Source organism: Xyrauchen texanus, chromosome 21 (genome assembly GCF_025860055.1).
Source record: "Xyrauchen texanus isolate HMW12.3.18 chromosome 21, RBS_HiC_50CHRs, whole genome shotgun sequence".
NCBI classification, from domain to species: Eukaryota; Metazoa; Chordata; class Actinopteri; order Cypriniformes; family Catostomidae; genus Xyrauchen; species Xyrauchen texanus.
Genome location: NC_068296.1, coordinates 13186006 through 13205660, shown reverse-complemented (window position 1 = coordinate 13205660; position 19655 = coordinate 13186006). Strand labels below are relative to the sequence as shown.

The following is a 19655-nucleotide window of genomic DNA, read 5'->3' as shown; positions in this document are numbered from 1 at the left end:
TTATAAGCAGGGTGGTTCTGCAATATTGGTATTTGTTGATAGTCATACTGGCTCCTAGTGGATGGTTCAAAAACAATACATTTCAAAACGTAATTTCCCAGCTTGTAATATGTCCTTGTTCTAGTTGTCTTGCTGTTTGACTTCAAAGAAGATATACAGTCTATGCTCAGCACATTGTCATGATGTGAACACCTTCATATGCTGAGTGCTTCCATCTTTTGTATGTTTTACTGTAAGCAGAACCTCACCCTGCTGCTCTGTTAGGAGAGATGCTGCTTAATTGATCTTTTGTGCTGTAAAGAGCCAGTGAGTCAGAGATCAGAGTGTTCATTCACTGTAATTACACTTTCATATTAAGAGAGAGAAAGAGAAGAATTTTACAAAGTGTTGCAGCTGCGTACAATAAAGTAACATAACAACTGTACAAATAAACGATAACGTATTAACAAATAGAATTAAGTAGGGCCTTTTAGTAGTGCAAAATAAAATTAAAATACAGTTAAAAAAGTGAAGTTATGCAGAGTAAATTAAGAAAGTAGCAATTAAAATCAGATTAAAAGGAATACATTAATGAAGAGAATTTATTGAATTGAAGTTTTAGAAAGATAAACGAAGAATGAAGATGAAGAATAAGAATAAATGTGCCAATATTCCAATAATAGTGATAATGAGCATACGTTTAGTTATGTAGATACAGACTCTGTCTGTCTGTCTGTGAAATGTGACACAATGTGTAAGTCTGAAAGTCTGAGCTGTATGTAGTGAATCTGGTCACAGACACCCAAGGCCTTAGATTCATCCATCAGAAACGTGAGCTCTCTCACTACAGCTACATCCTGTGACCTTTCTGACCTCTGAACTCACTCTAAAGACCCTTTTGACCTGAGAAAAGAGCAGCAGCTTCTCTGAGGACACACACATGGGGATGGTCCACAATTTGCTTTATTTTCTACTATTTATTTTTATTTTTTTGTTAATTTCGAGAGCTACTGGTCACTATGGTACTTTAACACATTACAATAAGTTTCCATTTGTTAACATTATTTAATGCATTAAGTATCATGAACTTACAAATTATATTTACAATATATAATAATATTGTAAAAATAATATGTACAATATATTTTGTACAGCATTTATTAATGTTTGTTAATACAATTACAATTGTTCATTGTTAGTTCATGTTAGTTCATGGTGCATAAACTAATGTTAACTAACAAAACTTTTAATTTTAAAAATGTATTACTATATGTTGAAATTAACATTAACCAAGATTAATAAATGCTTTGAAAGTATTGTTCATTTTTAGTTCGTGTTAACTAATGTTTTTAACTAATGCTAACTAATAGAACCTTACTTTAAAGTGTTAGTGTCTGTATATTTAATATACTTTGTATATAGCTGTATAGATTGCCCCCAAAAATATTTGCATGCTTAATCTACACTTCGAAACGTATAAATGTATTTGCATTGGATAAGAAAATATGAAAACAAGTGACACCAATTTTAAGGAAAGATAGCACAAGGACAAACATTTTACCAAAATACATTTGTTAGGTTTTTGACATTTAAAGTATTTGGAATGGTTCTGGTTTGGAGATGTTCCACTAAGTTTAACATTTCCATACGTCTGTGGCTACTCTGCTAGAACACCTGTGTGAACACGTGCATGCAAAAAAATTATATTTTAAACCAGTTGATAAAAATTGAATTACTGAATATAGTTGAAACATTTTAGTTCTGAGAAAGTTCTAGCGTCACTTGTTTATGAATGGTACTTACTTATATATTTTTTGTCTACATTCACATTTATCTGGATACATTTGAAAATGGTGTTTGAAGTGTTTTCCAAAAGTTGCTTGTCTGTACTACAACGTATGAAAACATTTCTGCACACGAAACATCAAAAATTGCTGTTCCTGAAATGCAATGCAATTGTCCTCATGTTCCATGCCTGGACAGCAATTCCACCTTTGAAGTAATGCAATGTGAAAGTTGTACAAAGTAACATTTATCTTTAACAACGCTATCAAAGTGAATAGCAGGCAGAAAAACATCACTACAACTTGGGCCAGAATCTTGATTGTTTTGGGTTGGATGGATCACATGAGTGAGTCACAATACATATGTCATTTTCAGATAGCTCACTTTCCCCTGTCCACACTACAATGCGAAGACAGCGTTTTCAAATTTGTCCACTTAAGAGAAGGTTTTCGTAAAGCTCTATTTTCGCTGTCAAAAATGGCATCACAGTGTGGACAGAAGGCCAAAACGTAGAGAAAAATATGTGTTTTCAAAGGAAATTGTATTAGTGTGAGCATGCCCTAAGTAAAGTATATAAATAAAAAAAGTGAGGTTTAAGTGCCGAAACCACTGTATTGATATTTGCAGTAAATATGTGTAATTACAAGCAGCTCCACAACCTAAATGTAGTTGATGGCATATTTTATCATAGTAAATAAGATGTACTCAATATAGCTGACATCATTCAAACATATTTGAAAAAATGTGTGTCATCTATGGACAAGGCTGTTTATTTTGAAACAACACATAAACAGGAACGACCATTTTTGTTAACTGGCCAAGCATGCACTGTTATTGGCTGATGAAGGCCAAATGTAGCCTAATATCATTTGATAAATTGGCCTGCTAGGTCTATCACTAATAAATAAAATAAATCAAGTTTGCCTTCCAACACAACCCTTCTCAGATCTGCAGCAGTTGGACAATCATGTTGTGATACAGCAGCAGCAGTGTACAGCTGTTCAGAGTTCTCACACCAGCACTGACTGATAACAGTGTTTGTTCAGTCATCTGTTTCCATCTGTTCCCATGTTTCTCGTACATAAATCTGTTTATTTCTTGGACAGAAATTTGGGTTTTAACCTATCCTGTTGCTAGGAAACACCCTCCATGCTTCAACTAGAAGCGATCCAGGATGGTTGACTAATGGACTAGTCGTCTAACAACTGGCTAGTAGATTAGCGGGGCGACTACAAACATTAATATTTTTGTGGTGGTGCTTTTAACGGGAGATGCAATTCTTTCATGGAGAATGAGCTTCAATCCCTTAGGCTTTCATTTATACTTCATTCGATTGAGTTACGGCCAAGAGGGAGTCTCTATTCAGTAAAAAACAAAGCTCAATGTATGGATTGCTACAAGGTCATGCTGGGAGATCTCTTCAAATCTACTTCAGAAGAGCAGTGACAAGCTTGAGAAATTTCAGTACACAGGTCATGCATGGGTTTTATCATTTTCCTTATTTTTGACAACACAGATGACACCTATGGAAAATGTATGGAAATTAATACAATCTTAAAAGTAATTGAAAAACCATAGAAATGTATATATTGAATATACATTTTCTAGCCCCTGCTCTAAAGTATTTCGTTTTCTAGAAATTACTTGTGTAGAGTAAAACTTCCAAAACAATCCATAGTGAGATTTGTGAGTGAATCATTATATTTAGTTAGTTCAGTTTGAATGAATCATCCGAACTGATTCACGAATCGGTCTGAATGATTCATTAGCAAATAAGTCTAAATATTATCCAGTAATCACCAATGACTGTCATGAAAAGTCATAAACATTTTGGAAATTCACTGGTCAAAAATTGTGGGAACCCTGATATTTATTTGGCTACTTAACAAATTATTTAAAGGGGACCTATTATGCAAAATTCCCTTTTACATGGTGTTTGTACATAAATGTGAGTCGGCAGTGTGTGTACACAACCATCCTGCAATATTAAAAGGCCACCCACTCCTCTTTCTTATATTTCTATTAATCAAAAACAGTGTGTCAAAATTAATGCTTTTCGTTTCTGCTCTACCGTGACATCACGTTAGAGCAGGCCTCGCCCACAACTGGTGACTGACTCCACCCTGTTATCATAGATCCTTCCCTGAGTGATCTACACACAGTCCACCATTTGTTTCCATGCTGGAGAAGATATAGTGAGAAGAATAATGTCTCAGCTTTGTAAGCGTCATAAGTGTTCTGTTGTTGGCTGTAAAAGTGAACAGAAGAGTCTTCATGTACTCCCGGCATCAGAGCCACTGAAGACGCAGTGGACAAGTTCTGTTTACATACAAAAATGTGTTTTATGTTTGTGCAGTTTTATACCGGACTGCTTTGTGAATGAGTGTCAATATAAAGCAGGGTTTTCAAAAAATGTGATTCTCAAACATGGATCAGTTCACCAACTCCTGGTGGACCAACTGTTCGTGTTCCAGCTTTATATCCTAAAGATATAAGTATTGTACTCTATATTTTGTGAATGTTTGCAAATCGCCTTTCCGAATGTGCTTCTTAGCTTATTCCACGGCTAATGCAGCTAAAGTTACCATTGTCTCTGATTGTATTCACAGAGACCAGATCTATGTCAGGGGTGGTGAGCAGCAGCTCATTTGCATTTAAAGAGACACACATGAAAACAGCGTTTAGAAGAGGCATTTATAACATAGTATAATACTTTAACCGTGGGGGATTTTGAGCTCAAACTTCACAGACACATTCTGGGGACACCTGAGACTTATATTACATCTTGTAAAAAGGGGCATAATAAGTCTCCTTTAAATGGACATTAAAAAAATGTAAACATTTTATGAATTTTTTATTTTGTAATAAGACACCACAGAGTGATTTTAGCACAGCTACTGAGGAAACATCGATTCTGATTGGTCAAAAATAAATTTTAGTGGCCAGTATACAAAAATATTTGACTACATTACACTGAAGTTGACCAATCAGAATTGAGTATTCCAGAGAGCTTTGTAATAAACTTTTGTTTTATACTGTCAGTATTATTATTACAATATTTGCTGTTTCTCTCTTGTTACAGTGCAGTTTGATGGTGTGGAAAAGTCCAGAATGTCACCCACTATAGAGGTGAAATCCCGCCCACTCCAGCGTCACTCCAGCGGTTGCCTGGTCAACACAAAGATGAGCTCACTGGATCACAGCACACCCACCGTTGGCGAGCGCATAGACCCATCCATGCCCCTGGAGAGCCAGTTGTGAGTTTATTCAACCCATTTTCTAGTTGCACAAAACTGAGAAATGTGATTTCTAAAAGTTTGAATTTTGTTTGATGCTCACTTTTTCTCTCACTGTCTCTTTCTCGCTCATTCGCAGCTGGTATCATGGTGCGATTAGCCGGACTGACGCAGAATCTGTGCTTAGGTTATGTAAAGAGGCCAGTTATCTCGTGAGAAACAGTGAGACCAGTAAGAATGACTTCTCCCTCTCACTCAAGTAAGAATCTCACTGACACACACTGTTATAAACATAATATTTAACAATCACCTCAGTTACACAAAAAATTTACTCTGATTTGCACAGAAACAAAGATTTTTTTAGTTTTGACCAATGTTGCGTGACAAAATGCATACATTTAAAGTGATAGTTCACCCAAAAATGAAAATGATGTCATGTTTTACTCAACCACAAGTTGTTACAAATCCGTTTGACTTTCTTTTAATAAACACAAAGGTTGTTCACTGAAATTCTTTCCCTCCGACGAAGCTCTCACATCAATTTGCATTACTTCACATGTTGTATTTGGCAACAAAACATGTTATTACTGGAAGTATGGATTATTGAGGATGAGTAAATTATTACAGAATTGTATTTTTAACAATTAAATTTGTCAGTAAGATAATCCAGGTAAAGAACAGTCCGACTTTCTGTTCAGGTTGTGATCAAGCAGTAAATTTACATACTCGGTCACATTGCGGACAACAGAAGGTTGAGTCCAGCTTGTATAATTTCCAAATTCAGCCCCCACCCCCCTTTTTTTTTTCATCCTAATAATATGAATAATTAATTAAAATAATTATAAACTATAATATAATTAAACAAATAATTAATATAATAAATGCTATAAATAAAAAAATATTACTAATATAAAATATTTATTAGAAGTATAAATTATATTTATGTATATGTGTGATTAGATGTGTAGATTATTATATTTTATCATATATTTTAATAAATAATTAAACATAAAATGAATATAATATAAATAAATATTCATCTAAAAAGATAATAAGTTACTCTTTAAAAAATTTCAGAATTTGTTTAAATACTAAGTGCATGCATCATATCATCAATCTTTTGCCATGTTTCAGCATGAGATCATCTCATATAAGTCATTCCCAGCCTCGTCTGCTGACATGTCATTCTCTAAAAGCAACCGGAGACACCTCTTAACCCTTCACACCTCCATGTGTACCCCATCCCTCTCAAACCTCTTTCAGTCCTCCACTCAAGTAACCTTTTCACCATGCTTCAGACACTAACATGCTGACATGCCACAATACTGAAGTTATCCAGACTGACGCTCCCTCTCTCCCTGACCTGCTGGCTGCCTGTGGTGGCCCGTCAGCAGCTCTTTTCAGTGGGCAAAGGCCCAGGGGAGCAGCAGGGTTATAAAGAGCGTGTACGGAATGGCCTCTGATTGGATTGGTTTGTTCTGACATTTTATAAAAGCAATGTGACCATGAAGTGACTTATACACCTTTAGAGCAGTCACCTCTTATCTGCTCGTGAAGGATAGAGATGGAGTTCGAGAGATGGGGAAAGAGGTTTTGGAAGTGAGACTAAGAAATTCCGGAGGTTTTTTTTTGGCTTAAGCGCTTATATTAATCGTCCAGTTGCAAATATATATGTTATGTGATCTGTAAAGTTGTCTTAATTATTATTTTAGCTATGTAACTACTGTTTCAGGAAGATGAGCATCTTATTAAAGCTGAAGTGTGTCATTTCTGAGCAACTTATACGTACAGCAACCAGTGAAATTCCAGTAGCTAGATTTTCCGCTACGTAAACAGTCCCTTTTTGTAATTTACTGTGTTACACGGTAATGTCAAAGAATTGAAAGATTGGATCAAAGCTTTGCAAAGACAAGGTTAGTAAGCAATTGCATCATACTAGTGTCATGTTAACGCATACAATATAATGTTAACACATAATAAACGTATAAAGTTGTGTGACTATACGAAACGGTGTGTACAATATTTTATGGTTTATCCCAGTGCAATTTTCTTGCATTGTAATAATGACTAAGTTCAGGCATGAAACTCTGAATGGCGCAAGCTGATAGGTTCTTTGATATCTGTTAGCCAATCAGCTCGCTCACATGTGATATGTCAAGCCAATCGGCTGACATGATGTAAGCTGATAGGTCCTTTGACGTGTATACGGGTAGCCAATCAACTTGCATACTCTCTTTTTGCCTAACAGTTAAATTTGCTCAGTTTGCAAGTAAGCTGGTTTCAATGCAGCGCACTGCAAGCGTTTTCTCTGAAACCCTCCTCTTCCCAAGCTCCACCTCTAGATCTGCTACATGTAGATTGTTTAATTTTTCAGCAGCATGTCCACATGCTAGCTAAGTATGTTCTAGCAGTATTAAGTACCCATACTGCGGCAGTGTAGTAGTGCCAATATATAATGTTCAGTACCATGAGGACACGTATAAATACAGAAAAAGTGAGCGTTAAGAATATTGTCATGGTTTTTGTGTCGATTTCCCCAAAAATGCAGGTGTTTCGATTTATTAAGAGGGACTCTGGTAGAGTGAGTAGTGTGTTGCTTATCTGTGCAATATGGGAACCCTTATGAGTGTTGTGCTAAACCAGAACTGACAGTCATATAGAAACCTTTGCCTTTAAACCTGAGACTTTACACACAGTCAGTCCACTGAGACTCTTACATGCAAACCATTCATGTCTGAGTCTACTGAAATATTAATGCCACTGTGAAACTGTCCTGGCTGTGCTCAGCATGACTGATGAGTATTTCATCTTTTTCTAGACTGAACGTCTGCTTAAAATAAAAATGTTTATTTGTAAACAAAAGAGAGCGATCTGAGGATTAATAATCTATGATAAAACATCTCTGATGGCAAAACCTAGCCAGCTTTCTGTCTTGTCCGTAGATAGTGACCTTCTAAAGGAGCATCTTTCTGAAATGGAACTACACACAGTGCACAAATGACGCTCCTCACAAGATGTGCACAGGAGACATGACTCACAATTGATTCTAGTGTAGTTTGAGGTTAGCATGTTGCTAAGCTAAAAACATGATGTCAAGGTGGTGCCACGGATGGTAGCCTCTGTGTGGAGCTCTCCAATTATTTTGTTGTTTATTTGTTTGTCCTGTATTTTTCCAATCAGTTTTGCCAGTAATGAACTGCTGAACATTCAGCAGCACATACCAGACAATCTTTTCCTGGTTTTTGACTATTCGGATGTTTTGCTGGAATTTTAAGTTGGAGGCGCAGCTGTGTTGTTCAAGTGTGCTAAGAGAGTGAAGCGAGCCGGTGCACTCAGCACTGCAGAGTATTCATCTAGCGAATCTCCACTCTCTTCCTAACAAAACAGACAAACTACATCTCCTCACCTGTAAAACAAGGACTATTCTGCCTTGTGCTTCACAGAAACCTGGCTGAATGAAGCCATTCTGGACAGTGCGTTAAATCTGCTGGGCTTTCAACTGTTCAGAGCAGATTGCATTGTGGAGTTAACAAAGAAAACGACAGGTGGTGGAACATGCTTTTACATCAGTTAACAACAGATGTAACAACGCTAAAGAAGATGTTCTGTCCTAATTAGGAGCATTCTTTAAACAACTGTAATCCTTTCCACTCGCCATGGGAGTTTTCGTAGTTTATTTTGTTGAGTGTTAATATTCCTCCACAAATGTGTGTGAGTGCAGCACTGCTACAGCTGGCTGATCAGATCACAGACACGGAACAATACTACTCAGACTCGCTTATTGTTATTCTCAGTGATTTTAACAGAGCCATCCTCTCCTGTGAACTGCCAAAATACAGACAGCACATTACATGCCCCAGCAGAGACAGAAATGTACTGAATCACTGCTACACAACAATAAAGATGCATATCACTCTGTCCCTAGAACAGCTTTGGGACTCTCTGATCACTGTCTGATTAATCTTCTTCTGACCTACTGGTAGAAACTAAAATCAGCTAAACCTGTAGTTAAGACTGGACCAATGAATCAGAGCTGGAACAATGAATCAGAGCTGGAACTAAAAGCCTGTTTTGACTGCACTGATTGGAGTGTTTTTGATGCTGCAGACACCAATCTGGATGAGCTCACAGATACTTTGACATATCAGTTTCTGTGAGGATATATGCATTCCTACTAGGACTTATTTAACGTTCAACAATGACAAACCATGGTTTACAACAAGAATGAGGCAGCTTTGTCAGGCCAAAGAGGATGCTTACAGAACTGGAGTGGCTAAAAGAAGCTACTCTGAGAAGCTGAAAAACAAGTTTTCAGGTAACGACCCTACATCAGTGTGAAGAGGCCGGAAAGACATTACTAACTACAAGACACAATCCCCCAACACTGTAGGGGATCAACAACTGTATGATGACCTGAATGTGTTTTTACTATAGATTTGAAAAGCCCAGTCTCACACCCCACACCTGCTCTGACCTTCACTTCACACAAACATCAACACCTCCTGCAACCACCCTCCTCCCCCCTAATGCTATGCAACATGCACTTAAGATCTGTGAAGATAAAGTGTGCTGAGTCTTCCGGAAACAAAAGACAAGGAAAGCACAGGGCCCAGATGGTGTTTCACCGACTTGTCTAAAATCCTGTGCTGGCCAGCTGGCCCCCATCTTCACACAGATCTTCAAAAGACCACTGGAGCAGTGTGACGTTCCATGCTGCTTCAAACACTCCACCATCAACCTGTCACTAAGAAACCCAATATCACAGGATTTAATGACAGACCCGTAGCTCTGGCTTCTGTGTTCATGAAGTCATTTGAGAAACTGGTGTTGGCCCACCTGAAAGACATCAATTGACCCTTTCGTGATCCCTTTCAATTTGCTTATTGAGCAAACAGATCTGTGGATGATGCAGTCAACAAGGGATTGCATCATATACTGCAACATCTAGACAGACTAGGCTGCTCGCCCAATCTAATCCAATACAGTTCAGAAAGATTCTCTGGAGTCCCAAAATGAAAAGATATCAAAGGAATTTGTACATTTTTATTTATCGTCAAACGTTACACCAAACGTTCATAATGGGCGTGGCCACTTTAACTAAAATGGTTATAACTCTTGAACAGAATCAGGTATTGTCACCAAATTCGGTACACATATGTATGGAGTCATTCTAAGGACACTCAAAAACCATTGTACATCTCCACCTCTGTGGCTCTAAAATAGAAAAAACTTGAAAATGGCTCTAACTATGGAACGGTTGGGCCAATCGACTTGAAATTTAGCATGCAGTGTCTGTGTCTAAGGTGCCATCAAGGTATATGTGTACAGTCACTTAACTTGAAAAACATGGCTGCCATCAACAAAAACATCTTTCAGCTGCTAATTTAAATAGTCTTAGTCCGTTCACCCAATCGGAACCAATACAGTGCAGAAAGATTATCTGGAGTCCCATTATTAATAATTATCAAAAAAAGTTTTAACTTTCCATTCAATGTTGCAAAGATACACAAAACGTAAGTAGTGGGTGTGGCCACTTTTACTTAAACAGTTATAACTCTTGAACGCAATGAGATATTTTACTAACATTTGAGACACTTATGTATGGGGTCATTCTGAGGACACATGAAATCAATTGCATACCTATGCCTATTGGTGGCACTATAACAATCAAAAATGTAAATAATAACATATCTGTTATACCTCAACTGATTTTTCTCAAAATTAAGGCACTTTAACATTGTTTTAGTTGCTTTCAGGCTATCTAATTAATACTTAATATCTGTTGCATGTGAACTGAAAGCACCTTAAAGGCTTGATCCCCACTAATTGCTGCTTGCAGCTATATTTGTATATGTGTTATTTTGTTATTATCTGTCTTGTTGATGTATTATTTATGCACTGGAAGATTCTGTCACCAAGAAAAATTCATTGTATGTGTGAGCATACTTGGCAATAAAGCTCATTCTGATTCTGACATGATTTAATTAAATTGAGCTACTTTTTATTGAGAATTTTCATTATAGAATGAGTATGTTTCTAATTAAAGTACTTTAATTGATCCCATATTAATGTGGATAGACTAATATAATTATGCTAAACATAGCTTTGTTTGTGGATCTGACCAGCACAACACAACAACATTGGGTCATCCAGTGATGTGAGTTTAGGGCAGGACTATGTTTGTCTAACCAGTGGCAGATGGCTAGTGTTCAGAACACCTGTTTGAAAACTTTAATTATTTCATAATTATTTTAATTCTGTTTGGTGACACTAGTGGCCAGAATTTACTCACTTCACCTTTAAAATGCTCTCTAGTTAGTCACCTCACTAGGTTTAAGTACAGAACTATATTGTCTCCTATGATTAGTGGTAAGAGCAGAGCATAAGTGATATGAGAGCCCAGTCTCTTTATGATTTTAAACTGCAAAGAGGCTTTAGAGGCAGCCTGGTTTATGGATGGAGAAAGCGTGAAAATGGCTGAAGGGAGAGATATAAATCTCCTGTGAATGGAGGGAAAGTAAAGTTTATGAATTAACATTGTGCTGATGTTCAGCTTCTCCAGGGCCACAAGCAATGCGAGGAAATGGAGAACAGGTCTGTGCTAAAATGCACTCTTTTGGCTTGTAATTTAAATGCGCTATAAAACCAAGCTCTCGTTTGCATTTTTGTTCATTTTACATACAGTAAAATCACCAGCAGGTTTTCAGCTTCTTCAGAGTTACCTTTTATATCTTCTCAGTTTTAATTTAACATATGAGATTTTGCTCTGTACCTTAATGACATTTATATTTTAAAGGTTTAATACAAGTTAAAGTAGATGCAATATATGTCAGAGATGCTGTCAATTACCACAGAAAATAAAAAAAATGACTTATCCCTCAGTTTGTAACAAACAAAAATTGTGCTTACAGTAATGTTAATGTACAGTAAGTCAACATAGCAAGGCATTGCATTGGGATACAAATACACACCGTTCAAATGTATAGCCTTAAGACTTAAAGTTATAGATATGAACATGAGACTAGAGTGATACAATTGATAACTAACCATGTCAATGCAAAGTTCTGACCATATAAAGCTGGTAAACCCTGTAACTTTCACATGTCATATCAAGGATGCCATAAAGAGCCCGCTTGCACGGTGCAAACTGATGGACAAGTCAAAATTATTTTCTGTGGTAATCGACAGCATGTTACAGATGTTGTCCATAGAGCTTAACTTGTATTGAACCTGTAGCATTCCTTTGAAGATGGCTTATAAAAGTGACAGGAAGATACTTCATTGAAGTATGATTTTTTGGATCTCCAAATGACATATTATGTTCTTCTTCACACTTTTAATGAGGTACGTCAGTGTAGTGATATATTTACACTTACCCACATAAACGCACATAAGACCATCTAAATCATATCCGTTAGCACTGAGAAGACACTGCAATACCATGAACTGCATTAACTCCTCTTTCAGATCTATAAAGTGAAATGAATACTTGGATTAAAAGGGATAAAAAAATAAAAATAAGTACCTAATGGTTACTGCACAAAGGCAGTGATGGCCTATATAATGCCTGAACGCCCCTGTCTTTTATAAGCAATCCTTACATATTGTGCTTTGCTTTGCTTTGCTTTGTTCTGCTTTGTTCTCGTGTCGATGATAAGATAAGTGGGAAATCAAATCCTTAAAAGGAAGAGAATAGCAATATTTTAGTGAAGTAATTTCCATATTGGGGAATTTGAGCTTTTCCAGACATCTCGTAGAACCTCACACCTTTCTCTGGTTGTGGAGAGATGGGGGATTAATCACAAAACCTTTAGCGCAGACTTTTAGATGCTCTTAGCATGTTCTTTTGTGCTAGCAGCCATGCTGATGGGTCTCTCAGGGGTCTGCGGCAGTTGAAATGTTTTCTCATCTCTCCTAATGATGATGAAGACTCCGGTAATGACAGGCAGCTAGAGAGCAATGGGAGCCCTAAACTAGGATGTGTGGTGGAGATGGTGGGGTTTATTTATAATTAATGATAGCAAACAATTTGTTTGATTGAAGGATATTCTTACTAGAGATAGTGTTTTGAGCTACTTCAGGCTGCTCATAATTGCCAGCTGTTTTTTACAGATGTATTTGCAGATAAGCAAAGGCTTTTATATATATATATATATATATATATATATATATATATATATATACAGTCATGTGCAAAAGTCTTGATGTTTCACAAAAACATGTCTTAATGCTTTTTTATATCTTCAGCTTTAGTGAGTCAATAGGAAATATACATTTTCCCAAACATTCCTTTTGAAAAAAAGAATATACTAGAAGAATAGGGAGTCCTGCAACAGATGGCATGGCCCCAACAGAGCTCCCTACTGAACATCGAGTAAGTCTGTGATTACATGTAGAGATGGAAGTAATTGAGACAGCTTAAATAGATAAAGAATTTTGCCGAATTATCCGAGACATCCAATCTGCCAACAACCAAGGAAAATTGTGTCCAGGGTGTACCTAGGAGAATTGGTGCTGTTTTGAAGGCAAAGTGGGTCACACTTATTTTATTTTTATTTATTCATTTTTATATACATGTTTACGGGACTTTGTATGAAGTTAATTGATAAATGAAAACTAGTAATGCCATTTTTTCTGAAGAAATCCCCACAATGCAACATCTTTCAAAAGTGCCTAAAACTTTTGCACAGTACTGTATATCCAATGAATATTTCCACTTCTTGCTGTACAGTATATCCTCATTTTAAACCTACTGTCCACCAATATGGAATAAATACATTTTAAATTGCCCAAAATTACACAGATCTGCCACTTTGGTGGTGTGTTTGTAATACACTCACCTAAAGGATTATTAGGAACACCATACTAATACTGTGTTTGACCCCCTTTCGCCTTCAGAACTGCCTTAATTCTACGTGGCATTGATTCAACAAGGTGCTGAAAGCATTCTTTAGAAATGTTGGAATGTTGTAACCAATTTGAAATGATTCGAGCTTTGTGACATGGTGCATTATCCTGCTGGAAGTAGCCATCAGAGGATGTACCCATGGTGGCCATAAAGGGATGTACATGGTCAGAAACAATGCTCAGTTAGGCCGTGGCATTTAAACGATGCCCAGTTGGCACTAAGGGGCCTAAAGTGTGCCAAGAAAACATCCCCCACACCATTACACCACCACCACCAGCCTGCACAGTGGTAACAAGGCATGATGGATCCATGTTCTCATTCTGTTTACGCCAAATTCTAAAATCACCAGCAATCACCAGAAACTACAGCACAACTGGCAGATTTTGAAATGCTTAAGACAGACGTTACTGCCATCACCTCACAGTGATTGGCTTCTGCCTGGCGTTTTGACTCTTAATTGCCTAAAGTTGAGCCTTGCCCCTCTTTTTGACAGTTTCACTGCTTACTCTGCTTCAACCCCTCAATCCCTTGCCTGAGCCTGCTGCTCAACTCCCATAGAAAATTAATTGAAAATGCCTGCTCACATCCACTCACACTACACCAGTGGACACATACGTTACCTCAACTTACCTCTTAGAATGTGCATACTTTTTTTGCAGCAAATCATGTGGTACATTAGGCTAAATTTAGCATGCCCTATACAGGCTCACCTCGTTATCTCTCACTTTTCATCGCCTGGTGCAGCAATGAGATTGCAGCATTTACAAATGCAATTAAGCGATAAGCAATGTGTGAACTGGCCTCATTTAAGAGGCCCAGTGTCTGTTGGGCCTTTTCCAAGTGTGAGTATAGCTAGAAATCGGCTGCAAAGACACAGGTTACAAGTTCAATTCCATGTGGTGTTTGCTTCAGGTTGACTGCAATTAATGTGATGTAAGTCTCGTTAGGTGAAACGCTTCTGCTAAATGCCAAGTAACTTTTATTTTTATTTTTTTTTAATCCTTTTCTCTGCCTCCACTCTGGTGATTTAACATTGCTGGGCACAGTTCCTGCAGTTTATAGGCTAGGACAGCTGAATGTATTTTCCACCCTGTCTCTCATTTAGAGAGAGGATTTCTGTCAAATGCACTGGGACATAAGTAGTGGGTGTTGAGTGTTTACCACAGCATTGTGGTGCGGTTACAAAGGTGTTCTGGGTGGTTGCTTACTAGCCCAACCATCGCTATCCCCATGTTCAAATGTGCATACTTCCCTACTATTTACTGAATTAGCACTGTGCCACTGTGTGTCCGACTGTTTGTACTGTATTTTATTTTATTCTAAACTGTTTCAATTATTCTTATTTTTTTATTCTTATTTTAATCTCGTCTATGTAAAGCACTTTGAATTAACATTGTGTATGAAATGTGCTATATAAATAAACTTGCCTTGCCTTGCCTTGCCTTGCCTATATAGTATGCCAAAAGCAGTATGTCAGTTAAATAGGATGTCCGGAAACAGTAGCGATAAATTCACTGATGACCTGCTACATCCAGCGAGATAATGAATTGTGCATCCAGACACTCCAAAATGTCATATTCAAAACAATGAGAAAAGAAAAAAACAAACATGTTTAACCCAGACTAGAGTAAAATATTTAAAGAAAATGTTCTCATATAATATTAATATTTCTAAGAAAATATATTATTTGATTGTTGCTACATCATAGATTCGGGTTATGGGACAATGCCAAAGTTCCCTGATAAAGTATGTCTGGGAATGTATTCATACTGCTCACCTGCATACCTAAAGAACATCCTTTATTACCTGCCGAGAAGTATGTTCTTCATCAAATGCAGTACATACTCTGACAGTGCGCGAATTCAGACTCAGCTTATGAAATTCTGGTCCCTAAATATGGCTTCTGTATACGTCCATGGGGTATTTAATGGGGTTACTGCAAGTAAACTGCAGGTAAAAATTTACATCAGATCACTTTGAAAAGTAATAGCACATCTGTCCACAAGCTGCATGATATGAGGCATCATTCATGTCCGTAGCAAAAACGCTGAGAGAAGAATTACGTCAAATTTTAATACTTGGCGTTAAAGGTTTGTTTAAATACCTTCAAAAACACAAAACAGTCTTTACCACAGAAGCAGACATGTAAACTATTGACCGCTGAAAATAGCACAAACCACATTTTCCTTTTAATTTTACATTCAAAGCACACACAACATGAAATTCCTTTTTTGCAAAAGTGTCACAAGGTAACCATGTTCACTCTGTTCTTGGTTTAGTGCAGGAAAGCTTTTAATTTGCTTTGTATTCACTACCCCGATGAAACCTAACTACATTTTAAATGCTCTACGGATGCACTCATTAAAGCTTGTGGGTCTCAAGCCCTACATTTCAGTGCACCACATGATGTGTTTGCCAGAGAACAGAAGCACGGCGGAACTGTATACCATGAGTCTGACAACTAATCAGATGTTGTTGTTGTTTTCTCCTCTCTCCATTAACCCCCCCCCCCCTCTCTCACTCTCTCTCTCTCTCTCTCTCTCTTTATCTACATTTCCCTTTCCTTCTCACTTTTTCTCCCATTTCTATTCTATCTCCCCTCCAGGAGCAGTCAAGGTTTCATGCATATGAAGCTGTCAAGGACCAAAGACAATAAGTACGTACTGGGTCAGAACAGCTGCCTGTTTGACAGCGTACCAGAGATCATCTACTATTACTCCAGTCGCAAACTGCCAATCAAAGGAGCTGAACACATGTCCCTGCTTTACCCTGTGGCCATACGGACACTATAGTTGCACTTTACAGCAGGACAGCTAATGCAGTCATTCATAAATCCTTAAAAAAAAAAACACTAAAGAATGTGTCATACAACGTTGGATATGGACTACTTTTTGAGGAAAATGATTGTCTTATGTTTCCTTCATAATAACTCATGTTGGATCTAATAAGCTTGTTATAAACATTTAATAACATGAGTTTGGGTGTTTATTAAGCATTAATAAATGGTTACAAATAACCATCATTATATTTAAGTGCTACTGAATTCCCAAAGGCAAAAAGGGAGATGGAATCCCAATTCAACTCAACTGAATTCAATGGACTAATGGAGTAGGATTGACTAGATTACTGAAGAAAATCACTTCTTTGCAGCATTACCTACTCAAACATGCCTTCTCCTTAAACCCATACCTGTTCACTCCCTCTTTCTTCACATAAGTGGATCTTTAGTCATAGACCTGCACCGCCACACTTTATCCTCTATTGTTACATACTGTAAAACGAAAAAGAAAAAAGAAAATTGCCATTTACATCATCATGGAAATCTCAATAAGACTGTCTAAATATTTGGATGATGTCTCACATGCTGGCTTGTGCTAGTTCTGTTTCTACTACCGATTTCTATATCTCAAAACACATAAATCACTTACATGGACATAGAGACTGAATCCTATTGTAATTGCCAAAACATCATCATCTGGACTATATTGTTGTTTATATACAATGTCATATGGATTTGGTATTTTTATTATTAGTATTATTATTATTGAACAAACATTTTCAAACAATACAGAGAAAGTCAAATTCAGATGACTGAAACCATTCACAGTTCTCAGTTAGACAGATATTCAGTAGCTCCAAAAAGTATTTGGACACTTAAGCCACACTTAATGTAGGAATGTTGCATGTGGTATTTTTTTTAAAGACATACAACAAAATTGCACTTTTTCAATCAATAAAAAAAAATATTTGGGCATTTTCATGTTATTGAACTTCCATAGTTAATGTGAAGAACAACACTCGTGGTTTCCAGTTTTGGGTAAATTACTTAACAAAATAATGCACTACAAATCATTTATCACTTCTATAAAATTGTAATCATATTACTTTACTGATTTCTTCATTTAAAAAGTAATTACATTACCAGTGTAACCCAAGTAATGTACTTAAAAGTTATTAACTGTAATCTAATTACTAGAATTTAAAATGTAACATGTTACACTACTTTTTATTCAAAGCAATTTGAATACATTAACTAATTATTTGGTAATCAGATTACACCAAATACTGGTGGTTGAATAACCAATAGTAAAGAAAGCTGCTTCTGAAAAAGGATTCACTTGCTTTGGTTTATGCAAGTTTAATTGTGACTTAAATGTCCAAATACATTTGTGCAAAAGAAAGTTCTGACTGAAATTAACGTCACTCTTTCTATATACTGTAGTTCTGATCTTAGTGAACTTGTTCAACAGATTATAGTGAGGAAAAATGAGGGATGGTTAAAGACTCTGGAGAAGAGGAGATGGATGGTGCTATTTAAGTGTACTTGGACAGGGCCAGCATTTCAGATAATGTAGCAGACACTTGATCTAGGTCACCCTATAGGGTAGAGAACTGGACTGCAGTGTGTGGCCCTATGTTTCTAAATTGTGAAAAAGGACCTTTTAATTTAAGGGGGAAAATATTTGTCACTTTATACTCCACCCGAGTTTAAGATGATCTCAACCAAGGAGAATGAAATATGCCTGTATTGTCTACCTCAGAAAATGTCATTCATCCATCCACTGAGCAGTAAGGTACAATAACGTTGCATATATTGATACATTTGACTCATCCCATTCTGTCATCTTAAATTTCGCCTTTTGGTTTAGGAATAGCTTCTGTATCCAAAAGCAGTAAAAAGCTGTTCTGTTTGTGTGTTCGCTAGAGGATGTGTGGTTTGACCATCAGTTATATGAAAAGTCACTCTGTACTGTTGTGTGATGCCAGTGACTTCTGTTCGGTTAAAGCCTTTTACAGTAAATGCATGGTTTAAAAAAAAAAAAAAAAAAAGACTACATATCAAGTATGTCAAACTGATTTGCAAACGTTTGCCCTTAATTACTATTTTGTGGCTGTAATTTATTACTGAGAAAAAATAATAATAATAATACTATTGCTGATGTTTTATTCCTAGGCTACTAAGATTATCTCTGTGTGCCATATATTTGATCTTACATTTCTTTGGCATCGTCCCCCATCTAAAGACTGATACTCTGATTGGAGCATTATTTGCCATGGTAACCAGTTCAGCCAATCAGAATACAGCTTTGTCAACAGATCTCCCCTGCCCCTATTTCTGACCAAGATTTCCCAGTCTGCCATCACTCAGCAGTTTCTTTGTGCATTTTTCTCCCATGTATGTAAACAACATAATGCAAATTTCAATTTTGGGACAGCTTTTGATATTAATGCCTGTGCATTTAATTAAGTGACTGGGGATGGAAGCTGTTGAGGTCCAAATATTACACAAAATCTCTATAAAAGTTAGTACAACTTGTGCACTATATTTCAAGTCCTCTAAGCCATACGATAGTTTTGTGGAAGGTATAGACTGAAAATTTTGCTCTAAACAAAAAAACAAAATAAATCTTCCCCTACGCCGTAGCTTTCAAATCTCATTCAAGTACATGTAAATAAGGTGCGTTAAGATGCATCATACACATCATACAAAAACAACTTTAAATGGCATGAGGCCAAGTAAATGGTGACCCAAAGTTTACAGTTTGGGTGAACTATTTCTTTAAAAGATTTCAAAAGAAAAGCTAAATAAGGTTTAGTGTCAATCTGTATGAAATCAAAACTATCATCTATTTGAACTCCAGCATTTGTTCTTAGACTAAAATCTCCTTGACATTATTAAACCACTTACCACATCCCTTCACTAGATAATACGTAAAACTATTAATGCTCTTGATAGCATCTCATTG

At 36.7% G+C, this 19655-nt stretch overlaps 1 protein-coding gene across 3 annotated transcripts in view; it reads left to right on the top strand.

The window, feature by feature from the left end:
- LOC127661669 (SH2 domain-containing adapter protein F-like) overlaps positions 1 to 17812 on the top strand; it is a 193981-nt gene extending 176169 nt beyond the window's left edge. For all 3 annotated transcript variants that reach the window (XM_052152488.1, XM_052152486.1, XM_052152487.1), the window contains 3 exons: positions 4847 to 5021; positions 5140 to 5259; positions 16514 to 17812. In XM_052152488.1, the coding sequence (XP_052008448.1) occupies positions 4847 to 5021; positions 5140 to 5259; positions 16514 to 16700 (482 nt within the window). In that variant the 3' untranslated portion in view covers positions 16701 to 17812. The remainder of the gene's footprint in view (positions 1 to 4846; positions 5022 to 5139; positions 5260 to 16513) is intronic.
- Positions 17813 to 19655: the final 1843 nt, after the last annotated feature.